This window comes from Ornithodoros turicata, chromosome 2 (assembly GCF_037126465.1).
Source record: "Ornithodoros turicata isolate Travis chromosome 2, ASM3712646v1, whole genome shotgun sequence".
Lineage (NCBI taxonomy): Eukaryota > Metazoa > Arthropoda > Arachnida > Ixodida > Argasidae > Ornithodoros > Ornithodoros turicata.
The window spans coordinates 85,310,347-85,325,577 of record NC_088202.1 but is presented as its reverse complement, the minus strand read 5'-3'; the positions used below and the strand labels follow the sequence as shown (position 1 = coordinate 85,325,577).

Genomic DNA, 15,231 nt, shown 5'->3' with positions numbered 1-15,231 from the left:
CGCTGCGGATGAACATCTCTTAACGGGTTCGTGGCCATGACGGACTTCTGATACAAGCAGTGCCGGATTTACAGTGGTGGGGGCCCCGGGGCACTGTGCTGTGGGGGCTCCCTCGTGTATTCTATGTCTATACAATGTGTTATTCGGGGTCGATATACGTGGACGGAGGACAGATTTTTACCAAGTTTTCGTTCCAGGGATGCGTTTCAGGCATGCAAAACAGATTTCCCTTGGACAAGACCTTTACTGGTGGGGGCCCCTTTGTGGTGGGGGCCCCGGGGCAAGTGCCCCGTCTGTCCTCCCCTAAATCCGGCACTGGATACATGCAGGGAGTGATATTAGTGCATTACATAAGCCTTTTTAGTACCTCCTCCATGCAGAGGACAATTTCAATGGCAATTCGATTCTGCGGATGGACGTTTGGAGAATTGAGGTAGTTCATTCACTTTGTGTTTTGTGGTTATGTAAGCATTTAGTGACATTAGCACTCAAGACCGATATAGATGGATGAACAACAGTAAATACCTGTTGTAGATTTTCTAATGCGCAGTAAGAAATCTCGTACTACCACACGTACACGCACGTAAATACATAAATGTTTATGAGCAGGGTTAGATTGCACTAAGTAGGAAACAACAACAACAGATAAATTAATGATGATGAATGGGGTAAGTAGGAAAGAAAACCAAATGTAATCCTGTTTACGAACAAGAGTCCCTCACAATTCCCTCAGTCAGCTCAGAAGCGCACAGCCATCGGGTAGGTATACAATCTGGCAGTGGACCTACAGATGTCTGTAATTTTGCAAACTCACAGGCCAATTATCTGGCTATGAATGAGATAAGGAGTAACTCTGGGCGAGGCTCGTTGAAATAGTTTGTATTGTGACCTTGAGTAGAACAACGTGACGGCAGTTTCTAAGAACTAAACATACTCCAGTTCACTCGAGCAAGAACGAAAAGCAAAAAAGTGGTATACTGAATGTGCTTTAGTGGCCAGGCGTGACACGCAATACTTAACAGAATCTCTCACACCATTTCAAGCGGTCATGGGTAAGTTACTACAAAAAGTAACTAAGTTACACTTACAGTTAGCCTGCAAAAATAGTAACTGAGATACAGTTACTCTTTTTGAAATGCAACTATAGTTACAGCTACAGTTACCACGTTAAAGTAACTTAGTTACTCTACAGTTACCTTCTAAGAAAAAATGTCGAATAAATGTAACACCCGAAAATGTTGTTTTTTCATTGGTGCTGGCCTATACTGTGCTTATACCGTGTTATAAGCAGAGGATTTCCCATGGAAACCCTAACAGCACGGTGTGAGTTAGTCAGGATATCCTAGATGCGTATGAGGTGACAAAATTCGTGGAATTCCTGGTTGGGAAAAACGGCAGCGTATACTTGAAGCCTCGGCAAAACGACGCCAGGGAACTGAAGCGTGGTAAATAGTGCCATACCTAAGCAACTTAGTTACAGTTACATTTTGCAGTTACTTTCACAAAAAGCGGTAACTAGTTACCGTTAGAAGTAACTTTTCTAGAAAAGTACTTAGTTACTGCGGAAAGTAACTAGTTATAGTTAGGGAAGTGACTTTTTCGGGTTAAACCCGATTCTGCCCGGTTTTTCCCCCCGAACTGACCTCCGACCAATTCGGGTTAAACCCGACTTCTCCACGAATTCCAGTCACTATGAAATCCTCAAGTGACGTTTCCACTGAAGACGAACAAGTGTCGCCACGTGTGTCAGCAATACACCCATGTGTGTCAACACTGTCTATGCCTTCGGGGATTACCGCTGGAAGGTCACGATCTCGCAAACAACAACAAAACAACAAAAAAGAGAGACTAGGAAAGGACATAATAGACAAGAGGAGAAACAAAAACACCCAAAGGAACAATTATCGCCCGATTTCTCCCCGAATTACGGATTTAAAAATAGCGCCCGATTTTTACCCCCCGAATTTGAGAAAGGCATTTAACCCGAAAAAGTCACTCCCTACTACCCAAGACTGAATTTTTGGGCACCTTTCATGTTACGAAGAAGTATAACAATTGGCGCATCCGTCAAAACTATCTCGTAGAGAGAAGTGAGAACGATTCTCAACTACAAAAATAAAACCCCCGAAACGTGGACATCTAACGTTCGCTCAACAGAATACAAAAATTAGCCCCTCTGCGCGGCCTACAATATCAACTGCAGCGAACAACCGAGTTATCCATCACAGGGACCTCGCTATGGGGAGAAGCCTCGCTCCCAGGACGCGACGCCAGGAATCATCTTACAAACAAACCTATCATTACTGCGCTGGCCACGACAGTCGTACCAGGAAGAAACGCGATGCTAAAAATGAACAGCTTTCAAGAGCTTTTGGACTAACTGCGGGTAATTGGCCCATAAATAACAGTTCGTCTCCCGAGCTCGGTCCCTAAAGTCCGTTCTACCCCGCAATCTGTATGGGCTTTCTGTTTTTCTTTTTTCGATGGTTTTCTTAACGCGGGGAGAAGAGGTGGGGGATCGAATATTAAATCCTCCCTCGTGGAATGTCTCCCCCCCTTCATAGTAGCAATGCACGGTCTGCTGCCTCGATTTAATTGCCTTGTGTTCGTCGAGGGAATGCGGGGTAGTAGGGAAGAGGGGAAAGTGGGGTTTGTAGACGGAAGCTGCTTCGTGTCAAGTGACTTTTGTGGCGGGCTTATGCAAACATAAACGTCCTCTTCAAGCATAACGACGACGGACTTTATGAGTTTGCGATGCGTATTCTCCTGACAAGTGGCTTAGGCTTATGGAGCGAATATAGTGTGGTGTTCTCATTCCGATATTTGTGGAAAAAATAAGTGTCATTCAGTGGAAAAATCCCGTTGATAAACTACTTGGCAGAAATCACATACTCTGAGTTGCGAGGGTATGCTACACGGCATATGCTACTGCCCGTACCATACGTCAGCTTTTACCGCAGCTAATTCCGGGTGTATCGTCCACACTGTGAAACTGCATATAGATATCATATAGGATGACTCTAGAACGGACATGGCGCGCCGTCAATGGGATCCTCCTTTCTCTGCCTGTGACCTTCAGGGCAGTGGTCATGGAGAGTGTTAGGGGACGAATTTCTGTCACCTAACTAAAGCGGAGGTGATCCGTTTGCAAGCAACCCAGTGAACTCACGTGCCACAACAGAACGGAGGAACGGGCGGTGGGGGGACAACGGTGGCCAGCGAAGGATGCGAGGCAACCCCTGTACATTGTACTGTGTACGTACAGCCCTTCTGGGTGCGTGTAGAATTGAGTAGTGCTGTCGGTACCACAGCGTAAACGTTGTGGATCATGTATTATCTGTGAATCGTCCACAGCACCGTCAACCCTTCGCTTTCCAGCGACACGCATAGCACGCGTTTCCGATGCAACAGCAATCCGAAGATAACCACATACAGTAAAGCTGGAACCGCATGGCGCGTATCACAGCGCGAGAAACGCAGAACCTGTTTCTAGCTCGCGTACTCGAGCGCGTCAGCAGCCTCTCGATATTTCACGGGGACGGCAACGTGGCAATCACAGCGTGGCATGCGGTTCCAGCTTTAACCGTCATCTTCATATGCTGCTCTGCGAACCAAGGGGAACCGGAAGTATGCAAAACCGAAACCACCCGCCATTCTTTGCTCCGGTCTCTCGTGTTTCTGTAACAATAAAGCGACGTTCGACAGCACACAAGCAAGTGATGTGGCGGGAAATATTAATGGCTTATTTATTTCGACCTATTGCTTCGGCGCACATAGTATGCCGAATTTAAGCAATAATTAAGCAATTAACGAGCAAATAATTTAGGGAAACAGGCAAGTCAAGTTTAGCGGAATGAAGAGCCAACACAAGTCACCAATGCAACCAACGCATGGCGACTCCGCGGCTCCCTTGTGGTAATGCTTCCTCGACCAAGTGCGATCCCCCTGTGAAGCTGGTAACGATGCTGGTAACGATGCTGGTGCACAGCGCAGTCGCTACACTTCTTCTTTGGCGGACATATCATTGCACAAACAATACCCGGGAGCTGTGATTTACCGAGAATTTCGTACGTGTGTGTGATGGGGGAGTATTGGTCTCCGCAGGGGTGTGTGATGTCACAACATGCAGGCTACTCCCGTATATTTTAATGCTTTCGACAAAATATTGCGCCATTTCACAAAATTTCAGGGGTACAAGCCTAATACCCCCCCCCCCCCCCATATTTTGGGGGTGTTAGGGGGTCTGAATAAATCAATGCCCCGGAGGAAACCGCAGGAGGCATAAGCTGCATGCCCATTCGTAACACGTGAAGTATAATGTAGTAATAACTAGTAATAAAAATAATAAACGTAAATAATGTAATAAATAAACAGATCCTGACAGAACTGTACCACCACCACCAACCGCTACGTACGTATCACCAACCGCTTCTAGAATCACAGAGACTCTACATAAGAGCTCCGAATGAGAGGCCTACATGAGATGGTCTAGGAGCCCGACCAGCGTCACTTGCTTCTCATATATGTCTCGGTAACTTCTCAAGAACACGCGACGTTTGCATTCACTATTTGACACGATTTTACGACCTGTGGATCGAGGCAAGGTGGCACATACCGAATAGTATCTGCAGAACCCACAGGCACGAACATGCATGAACCAGCAGTCATGCATTCGATATTGTTTCCCGGTATAACACGTAAGGAGAGATACCGGAACGATACCTGTCTGTATATACCCTTGTGTGATACCAGGGGATGCAGGTACATCCGGAAACTTAGTTTGTTAACGTCTGTACGAAAGTTTAGCACAACATGTCGTGTTCTTTGCAGGGATCGGAAATGAAACTGAACCCGAACCAAAAACCGCTAAAACCCCGTATTTTTCGCTGAACCGGAACTGAACCAAACCAAAACATTGTTTTTCTCGCGTTGAACCGAACCGGAACTGAAACGAAATAAATTTAGGCGATTACCGGTTCGCGAAACGGTTCAGACGTAATGTGCGTTGCGAGAGATCGGGACTACGATTTACACAGCGGATTAAGTCGCGTTGCCAAACAAATTAAAAACCGAAACTGAACAAAATAATACTGCACCAAAAGTGCGCGAGGTATTTGCTCCTCGCAGCTATTGCATTCATGCAGCTGTGTTAGTTTTGAGGTCGTCCTTTTGGCAGTTGTAGGCTTTTTGCACGCAATTTTTGTCGTCCAGCAACCCCAAGTTTTCATTTTGGGCTATGAAACTAACGGCCAGTCCCTGAGCAGGATGTACGGGGGGTATACGATGTGTGAACATAGGGAGTACAGTATGGTACCGTAGCGTTGCACCTCAAATGTAGATCGGTAACACGCAGTGTTGCTGTGAACCGCTGCTCTGTCGGCAACAGTATGTTTGTGTTGTTTGAGAATCGTAAGGATGTGCTTGCTTTTAACCCATGGCAGCTCAAAATTCACTTTCCTGAACCGGTTCGAAGCGGTTTAAACCGGTTCGAATTGATATTTTGCACTGCTGCGGTGCTGAACACGAACCGAACCGAACAAAATAACGATTCCGATCCCTGGTTCTTTGTCCCTAACTTATCTACTAGTAGTGCTCGTATACTATAACAACATCCACCTCGGTATAGGGGACATCCTCTTTAAGAGCGCTAGAGTTTCCCAGTACAAAAACATTGAACAGACCTACCGGTTCTGACTTGGTGTTTCAGGGCATCTCTGCAGTCTGCAAAGATCCGTTCCAATGGTTGCGCACCATCGGGCAGGTCCAGATCGAGCATTTGCATCAACTGTTCGGGCATATGGAAGTCGAGAATTTTCGTACTACGATCATTTTGTTTGTCCACATAGTCCCAGAGGATCTCGAACACCTTGAACAGGAACTCCCGCGTCGCCTTTCCGTCGTTGGCGTACGGAAGCAAGTCTGCAAGGCAATTGTATGGCATTACTTTCTAGGAGGAGACAGACATGCACGACTGCCTCATAAATCAGTCTAAATGCAGTGTCCCTTAGATGCATGTTATAACTATGCCACAGACCTCGGTGGTTAGCCTGGTTTAGTAACCCAAGCCCAAATAAATTTTGTAATGATCCCCGACTTTTCCAGCAGCTCCGCTCTTACACTCTAAAAACGGAACTTCCCCGCATAGCATGGTGTGCGCCAACCATTGGTCCATTGCCACTAATGATAGAGTCATCACTTCTGATTCAAAGAGATGGGGCGTGTGCCTTCCTGTTTTTAGAGTGTACACTCTTAAAACTGAACTTCACTATACATAGCACGTTCGTAGCCAACAATCATCCCGAGTAGCACCATCATCATCATCATAATCACAAACAACAACAGCCACATGCATGACGATAGGATGAGGTATTTCACCGAATGACATCGTTCTCACCCCCGATTTGTTGAAAACGGGAGGCGTGCACCTTTTTGTGACATTTATGCAGTTACGTTAACGGCTACAAAAAGGCGTACGCCTCGCACTTTCCAAATCATGAGTGATGATAACCATACCATTCTGTGCAATGGTTGGCCCTTCAGCGTGTTATTTGGTGTCTTTCTTTTGTTGGTGTCGTTCAACCTGCTCGCGTGTAATATTGCAAAAGCCTTCACCTCTACGGCAAGGAATGGACACACAGTCTCTCTGCAGTGGTTCCCTCACACTGCGGAATACAAGGAAATGAATTGGCCGACACGATAGCAAAGGGCGCGCTCAACAAAACCAAGTTGTCTGCAATCCCTTTTTCCAAGTCAGATGCGAAGAGATCACTCAGAAAATCCACAAGCAAAATATAAAACACGGCAGGGAAACAAGTCCAGCGAGAGTCCGATTACATGACCCACATAGACCCCGACTCACAAACAGTCATCCCACACGATATCGGCCGAAGCCTCGAGAAAGCTATTCACCGGATCCGTCCGCTCCAAGCTCTCGACCAAAGGCCTTCCTCTTTTTGTAAAGTGATGGGGAGATGGCCTACACAGGACGAAGAAGTTAAAGCTCTGAATGCACTCTGCCGCTTCCTAAAAGATACACTGCCGCTTTTAACACCTTTGCTGCGTCTCTAAGACCGAATCCAAACCAAATGACATAGAGCTGCAGGGGTCTGTAGTGGCAGCCACCCTGCTCCAAGACTGTTTTTCCTTTTTTTTCTTCAGATAATATTTACTTACTTACTTACTTTCGTGAGAGCGTAGGTTAATCACATCACGCTATCCAACAATGCATCACACGGTGCACTTGAAAGATATTAGTGAGTTTTAGTGCATCGTGCGCTATCGCCTTTGCATACGTAAGGAATAGCGTAGTGGTTATGCGCACTGCGCGAAGCTCTCTAGCGCGAATATTTTGCGCGTGCGCAGGACCACCAACGCTTTCTCTTACGTACGCAAAGGCGATAGCGCACGATGCCCTAAAACTCTGTATTAGCTTTTGTATCAGAAGCTCTGCACGTCCACATTTTCAATGGTTCTGCTCTCAACACATACCGTGTCTTCACACGAGAGACATCTCGACGGTATCTTCTAGAGGAAGAAAAATGCAAAAGAACTGCTCTCGGGCAGAAGTGCCTCGGCGTGTTATGTTGAGCATTCGCACAACAGCGGGGATGGCGGGATTGGCATACCGCGTACGTAGCAGGAGACACCGTATGCGTTTTTTTCTGTCGTCTGCTATGGAATATCTCGTGTGCTACCCGCATTACTCCCCACGACGTTCTCCGCGTCTTCCGCAAAGTGGTCCGGGAAATGTCACTCGCGTGAATACATGGATCCTCTATAGCACGCACATCTACAGCAGGATCTTAATAACCCCTTTTGAGTTTCGTAGCAATGAAAAGCCACACAGTCACAAAGCACACAGGGTGCCACCGTGGCGTCGGCCAAAAAAGCGACTCCCGCTGCAGTCCAACTGCGGAAAACCTCTTTTCAAATTGAAATTGCCACCTCGTCTGTCATCGGCGACGTCAGGAACATATTCGTTTCGTCTGCAGACGAAACATGACGCGGACGCAATATGCAAAGCGGCTTTCCCCTCTAATAATATGTTACGTCAACAGCTTGGAAAGAAATTTCCTTCCCCACCGCCTTTTCAAAAAGCCAGGGGAGAATTGGCAGCAGGGAGTCATGCTCCGGTAATGCTCCGCGTTCAAAAAACGTCGGGGAAGGTCCCTCTGGCGGTGTAGCCGTTCACGGGCTGCTAGATTTCGAGTCCAGGCTGCTTGACTGCGATAAGGTGAGCATTGGGACGAGGGAGGGGGGGGGGGGAGCAAAACACGGCTGTATGAGAGATGGCATATTTCTATGGGCAGCAGCCGGTGAGTGAGGGGATATGCCCGCTTTTTGGATGCCATCGATGTTGGGTTCGGTCTGCCAGGATGTGTCACAAGGTTGCAGGATAGAAACAGATACGCTTTCTTCCCACTTTTTCGTATGTTTCATTTCAATGACTGGGCCGATTGATTGCAGGGAGTTCTGTGACGGCCAGAAATGGAAATCGTGAGCGGACGGCATATTTTCACGCATATTTTTAGTTACTTGTTCAACCGCATCAAATTCACACCTTCCAGTTCAAAAGAAGACGTCTACCGTTCCGCAGCACAATGCTGCGTTGGATGTTGCTGGGTTGCATACAAAACATTACTGAAATGGTAATTTTGGGCTATATCTTAGGTGTGACTTTTTCGGGTTAAATGCCTTTCTCAGATTCGGGGTGGAAAGGTCGGGTGTCATCTGTACACTCTAAAAACAGAGTGGGGGGGGGGGGGGGGGGGTGATGGCAGGATAGGCTCGCCGTTGTTAGCCACACAGAAGTGGGCGTCGTCACGACTATAGCCAAAAAAAAGAAAACGCATAGCAAAACAAACTTCACCGCATACCACATAGTGCGACAATCATTGCCACGAACGTTAGAGTTATCGCATTTGATTCGAGGAGATAGGGAGGCGTACACTTTTTTTTGACAATTACCATATACCCAAATTGCCACAAAAAGGCGTACGCCCCCTTCTCTCCTCGATTCCGAAGCGATAACCCTATCGTTCGTGGCAATAGTTGGCGCGCAGCGTGCTATGCGGTGAAGTTCTGTTTTTAGGGTGTAATATGTCATCCGGGGTGAAATCGGTACGTATCAAGTTATTCTTTTATTTCTTCCTGTCCAGCAAGCGGGCCGCAGTTATGATGCATGTATTGATGTAACATGCACATCTCACCGCTTAAGTGACAAGGACCACATGAACTGTGCCTCGCAAGGTTTCGTGATGCACTCAAATATTACATCTGAAATGTGCACATATTGCAAAAAAAAAAAAAAAATGAAAAAAAGAAAAAATAAATAGTGCACATAATACGTGACACAGCGTGATACCTGATTGGCATTCGGGGAGAAATGGGGTTTGACACGTATTGGTCAAACTCATTTGAGGGGTACACTCTTAAAATAGAACTTCACCGCATAGCACCGTCCTAGCCAACCATCATCCCGAATGTGATCGTTATCTGCCTTGATTTGTTCAAAACGGGAGGCGTACGCCTTCTTTGTGACACTTATGCAGTGCATAATATCGCAAATGTAACGAACAATGTGTCACGCTCACAAGCGTTGACACATTGTTCGATATAATGAAGCCGAAACGACTTATATTTTTTGTCACTTCTAACTGTGTTCCACACGTAAAAATAATAGGAAATAAAAGAAAACGAAAAAGAGAGAGAAGGAAACGAAAAAAGAAAAACAACGTCTGCGCTATCGGAGGTTTGTTTTTATTAGTGAGAGTACAGATCTGTTCCTGCTTCACCAGTACTGGTGCCAAATCCAGACTAGAACGTTCCATCGTGCAGGTGCTTAACCTGCAGTTTATTTATTGTTTCCATTTTGTGTGCATATTTGTACTCTTAAGTACTGACCAGTTGTGTTTCCCACTTTATCAGGTTTGAATATTTTCTAGCTACTTAGCTCACACAATCTTTGAAATGAACTTCACCACATAGCACGCTCCTAGCCAACCATCATCCCGAATGACAACGTTCTCGCCCCTGGGGGCTTAATCGCTTCATCGTCGTTACGGTCGTTACAAGCTAACGAGTGGCGGGAAATTCAAAAAGGTGGGCTCGTGACACATTGCTCGTGACGTGTACCACGGCCTTCACGTATCGCGCGAAGAGCGCCGTGCACGTGTTTTATCACGTGCCCACCTTTTTAAATTTCCCGACCGCCTCTTTGAATTTCCCGCCACTCGTTAGCTTGTAACGACCGTAGCGACGATGAAGCGATTAAGCCCCCAGATTTGCTGAAAACGGGAGGAGGAGCCTATTTTCTGTACAAATGCTTTGCATTCCATGCACGGCACAAAATAGGCTCCTCCTCCCGTTTTCAACAAATCTAGGGCGAGAACGTTGTCATTCGGGGTGATGGTTGGCTGGGAGCGTGCTATGTGGTGAAGTTCATTTTTAAGAGTGCACAAGTACGATATGGACGCTAGCAGAAGAAGAAAATTCCCCAAAGTGCAGTTAAGTTAATTTACTCCAAAACATCAATCTAAAACACTGAACAATATTGGCCTTTAATTAGTTTCGTGCATCTAAGTCTATCGCCACCGTACTCCAATTCAACGAAAAAGAGCAAAGTACATGACCACATACGCATGCAAAAATGCGTAGATAACGGTTAGTCGAGGCCCATCACTGTTATCGAGCTTCCCATTTCCACTCTCCCAGTGCGGGAACGATAAGCGGATGATGATGAAGCAAGTTCCGAGGCTCCTCCGCGGCAGCTCTGATCTTCAACTTGTCGTTATCCCGTAACGCGCGTTAATTGCGTCATTTCGCCCGTGATTCGCCACCAGCTCTCGCGCGAAGGTGAATAGACGACTTTAAAAGGATGCGCGCGCCACCAAGCGCGCGGCGCAAAGCAGCATGGGAACTTTGAGAGACACTGCTCTGTCGTCTGCTTCGGTTATGGTTTACCCTGGCTGACGCTGCTGCTGCGCACACCGCCCCAGCCGTCTCGCAATGCTGTATGCCATGAGCCCTTGCGTATCGATAAGATAACCTTTGGTGCGAGTTCAAGGCAGAGATCACACAATCTGCCACGGTTTCTATGGGCCCCCGAAAGTATTAATTAGAATCATCTGCAACATCAAATAGTATAGCAATGATATCCATGACATTCTCGAGTAAACATAAACAAGCCCCCGCTACAACTTCCGGTGTCACGAAGACATCCGGTCCTTTCGCGCCCTTTAAGAACGCTCGGAACCAGTTGCCATGCATGCAGAATTATATATTTCGCTTTCCTGCTTTGTTGAAAACGGGAGGCAATGACAATTTGAATTGCCACAAAAAGGCGCATACGATCCTCTCTCTCCTCAAATCAGAAGCGATAATTGTGACAATCGGTCAAAGGGAGGAAGAGGGGGAGTTGGTGATAGTTCATGTCGCTTCAATGCAGCACTGAGACGGGACGAAGGGCGGTTAAGACAAGATACGTTTGTCTCCTTGTCTTAACCGCCCTTCGTCCCGTCTCAGTGCTGCATTGAAGCGACATGTGACAATCGGCACAGTGGTTGGCGCTGAGCGTGTTTGCTGTGAAACCGGATGCCGTTTTGGCACCAAAACGGAAGCGGTGAAAACGGCATGTATTGATGTATACAAACGGAAATGCGTTGGTGTCAGATACACTCTTAAACCAGAACTTCACCACACAGCATACTGAGAGCCGTTATCACTCCCGATTCGTCGAAAGCGCGGGGCGTACGCCTCTTTGTTGCAATTACGATAACTGCAAAGCTTCACAAAAGGCATACGCCTCCCGTTTTCAACAAATCAGGGAAGAGAACGATGTCATTCGGAGATGGTTGGTTAGGCGCGTCGCGCAAGGAATTGTCACTCAAGGGCGTACACCCCGCGTCTTCCACAAATCAGGAGTGATCACGGTACCATTGTTCGCAAAGGTTTGACTTCAGCGTGTAATGCGGTGAAGTCATGTCTGAAGAGTGTAAAAAGGTTCTGCTATGCAGAGCCTACACTCTTAAAAATGAACTTCACCGCATAGCACGCTCGTAGCCAACCATCTTCTCGAATGATATCGTTATCTGCCCTGATTTGTTGAAAACGGGAGGCGTACGCCTTTTCTGTGACACTTATGCTGTTCATAATTGTCATAAAAAAGGCGTACGTCTCCCGTTGTCAACAAATCAGGGCAGATAACGATATGATTCGAGATGATGGTTTGCTATAGGAGCGTGCTATGCGGTGAAGTTCATTTCTAAGGGTGTACACTTGTGCCAAGACTGTGTAGCACTCCGTAAACAGAACTTCACGACGTCGGTCCTCACCAAGCACGCCAGAGAATCATACAACTGTCACTTCTGCTTTGAGTGGGGCGTACGCCTTTTTGTGACAGTTACCATTCAGAATCGTCATGACGAAGCGTACGCCTCCCGTTTTCAACAAAAAAAGGAAGAGAAAGGGACGATTTCCATATTTTTTTTTTTAATTTACAGATCTTATCAACTTATCATTCTTAATGGCGTTTGGTTCTGAACATGTTTTAGAGTGTGGTTCCCAAAATATCCAATGCTGGGGACGTCTCCACTCTAAAAACAAAAGTTCACGGCATAAAACGCTCGGAGTCGGAACAAACCACCATACTGAATGATGTCGTCCTCTTTCCTGACTTGTTGAAAATATGAGGCGCACGCCTTTTTGTGGCAATTTTGTGTCCGCTCTCTTCCATGTTCACAAGCGATAACTGTATCATTCGGCAGAATTGTACGCTCTAAAAATAAAGCTTGGGAGCGTGCTATGCGGTCAAGTTCATTTTTAAGAGTGTATGCTCTGCATAGCAGAACCTCACCTGCAGTGCACCTCTCACCTACAGTGTGCTTCCGTCCCATCGGTACCGGTCATCCTGCCTCTACATCACTTTGAAGTCCTCAACTCCCCTCTCCCACTTTCTTTTCCTTTTTTTTTTGGCTATAGTCGTGACGATGCCCACTTGAGTGCGGCCAACAACGGCAAGCTACCTCGACCCCCCCCCCCCCCCCTCATTTTGTTGCATCTGCTGCGCACCACAGCACTAGCCCTAGTTTGGCAACCCCGGGTGACAGCGACAGAAAATTGGTCATCAATGAGATAGTTCTTATGCAGCACCCTGGGATCCGGGACATCCTGGAAAATCATCGACTTGATCTCCCGCTGAAAGGACTTTCCCGCAGCGCACAAACCCTGCTCTTCAGGTTGCGAACAAGAAGCACTTTCACCAAATCGCAATTATTCAAGATTGGCTCTCTAGACAACGCACACTGCATACATTGTCAGCAATTTGAAACTATCGAACACATCCTACTGCATTGATGTGCATATGCTGCGGTTAGTAGAAGGGTGATGAACATCAGACAGAGTTTTCCACATATTTCAAACTAATTTCTTCATTACAGTATAATATATCTATTTGTTTTGATTCTGTGGAACGCATTCGATGTGCTGAAACTCTCTAATGCGTGGTTTCTTTTAATTCCATGTTAGCGCCTCGAAGCAACCGTACAGACGTGAACAGATGGAGAGAGGACAGCAAGAAGGAGTGGGGAACACGGGGTGTTTGGTGTGCGTCCTGGGCTGACTTCAGTGGGAACTGCGCCGTCATTTGTCTGGGAAGTCTGCCATACAAAACCCGTGCCGTACAGCCGGTGCTAGATTCAAACCAAATCTTCCGCACGACATTGGCTACCACTACGCCCTTAAAAATGAACTTCACCTCATAGCAGGCTCCTAGCCAACGATAATCCCGGGTGATATCGTTCTCGCCCGTGATTTGTTGAAAACGGGAAGCGTACGCCTTTTTTTGTACCAATTTTGCCGTACATAATGGGCACGAAAAGCTTGCTATCGTGTCAGCCAATTCATTTCCTTGTATTCCGCAGTGTGAGGGAACCACTGCAGAGAGACTGTGTGTCCATTCCTTGCCGTAGAGGTGAAGGCTTTTGCAATATTACACGCGAGCAGGTTGAACGACACCAACAAAAGAAAGACACCAAATAACACGCTGAAGGGCCAACCATTGCACAGAATGGTATGGTTATCATCACTCATGATTTGGAAAGTGCGAGGCGTACGCCTTTTTGTAGCCGTTAACGTAACTGCATAAATGTCACAAAAAGGTGCACGCCTCCCGTCTTCAACAAATCGGGGCGAGAACGATGTAGTTCATGACGATGGTTGGCTAGGAGCCTGCTATGAGGTGAAGTTCATTTTTAGGAGTGTAGGGTTTCCACCCGGCCGGATACGACGACGACGACGAAGTGTTCTGACGTGCGCTTTCCTGCTCCGTAATTTTTCTGTCAATTCTTTCGCTTCTCTCTTTTTCTGTTCCTGCTTTATCTCATCCAGGCCTGGCTTTCAGCAGGCCCTGCCTCGCTGCAAGGCGCGGGACGGCCTGTGCATCTCCCCCGGGAATGGAGAGTGCTCGCAGCAACTGCAGCGGCGGTAGTGACACTGACTGTTCCAGTAGCAGCACGATCATCCTCCGAAAGCGACTAAGCGACAACGCCATGGTCACGTCTTCGGACGACGATGATGACCAACCGTTCGAGGAAGTCCGCAAAAGGGCGCGGAAGACCGCCCGTCTGAACTCGGCGCGGCTTGCCCCGCCTGAGGGAAGTACGGTGATCTTTGCTCCACGGGACCCGACTGTGAGCCTTGCCAGGCTGAATCACCTGAGACTCTCCGAGTTCCTTACGTCTGAGCAACCGGGAAAAATTAAAGAAATACGACCGAACTATGCGAAGAACATCATCGCGATGGAAGCAGTTTCCCCGCTTGCCAAAGGCCCTCTCTTGGGACTCGAGAGGATCTGCTCGATCCCTGTCCGTGCGTATGAACCGCGCCCGGCTGATTCGTGCTATGGCGTTATCACCGGTGTCGACACCTCACTGTCCGACGACCAGATAAGGCTGGCGATCCGGTCTGACGCCCCGGTCATTGCGGCGAGGCGAATAAAGAGGGATGCCGGTGCTGTGAGGCTCACATTCCTCGGGACTCTCAAGCCGCGAGAGATCAGTCTTCATCTCCTCACGATGAGAGTTAAGCACTACCTACCGTACGCACCGCAATGCCACAACTGCCTGAGACATGGGCATGTTGCTGCGTGCTGCCTCCGGAAGAAGGTCTGCGCAAACTGTGGAACGTCTCATGACGGTTCTGCCTGCCCGCAAGACGACCCCCTATGCGCGAATT

At 47.4% G+C, this 15,231-nt stretch overlaps 1 protein-coding gene across 1 annotated transcript in view; it reads right to left on the bottom strand.

The window, feature by feature from the left end:
- Positions 1 to 15,231, bottom strand: part of LOC135385647 (glutamate decarboxylase-like) — a 111,476-nt gene that overhangs the window by 71,133 nt on the left and 25,112 nt on the right. Inside the window, exon 3 of the mRNA XM_064615100.1 lies at positions 5,686 to 5,919. Within this exon, the coding sequence (XP_064471170.1) occupies positions 5,686 to 5,919 (234 nt within the window). The remainder of the gene's footprint in view (positions 1 to 5,685; positions 5,920 to 15,231) is intronic.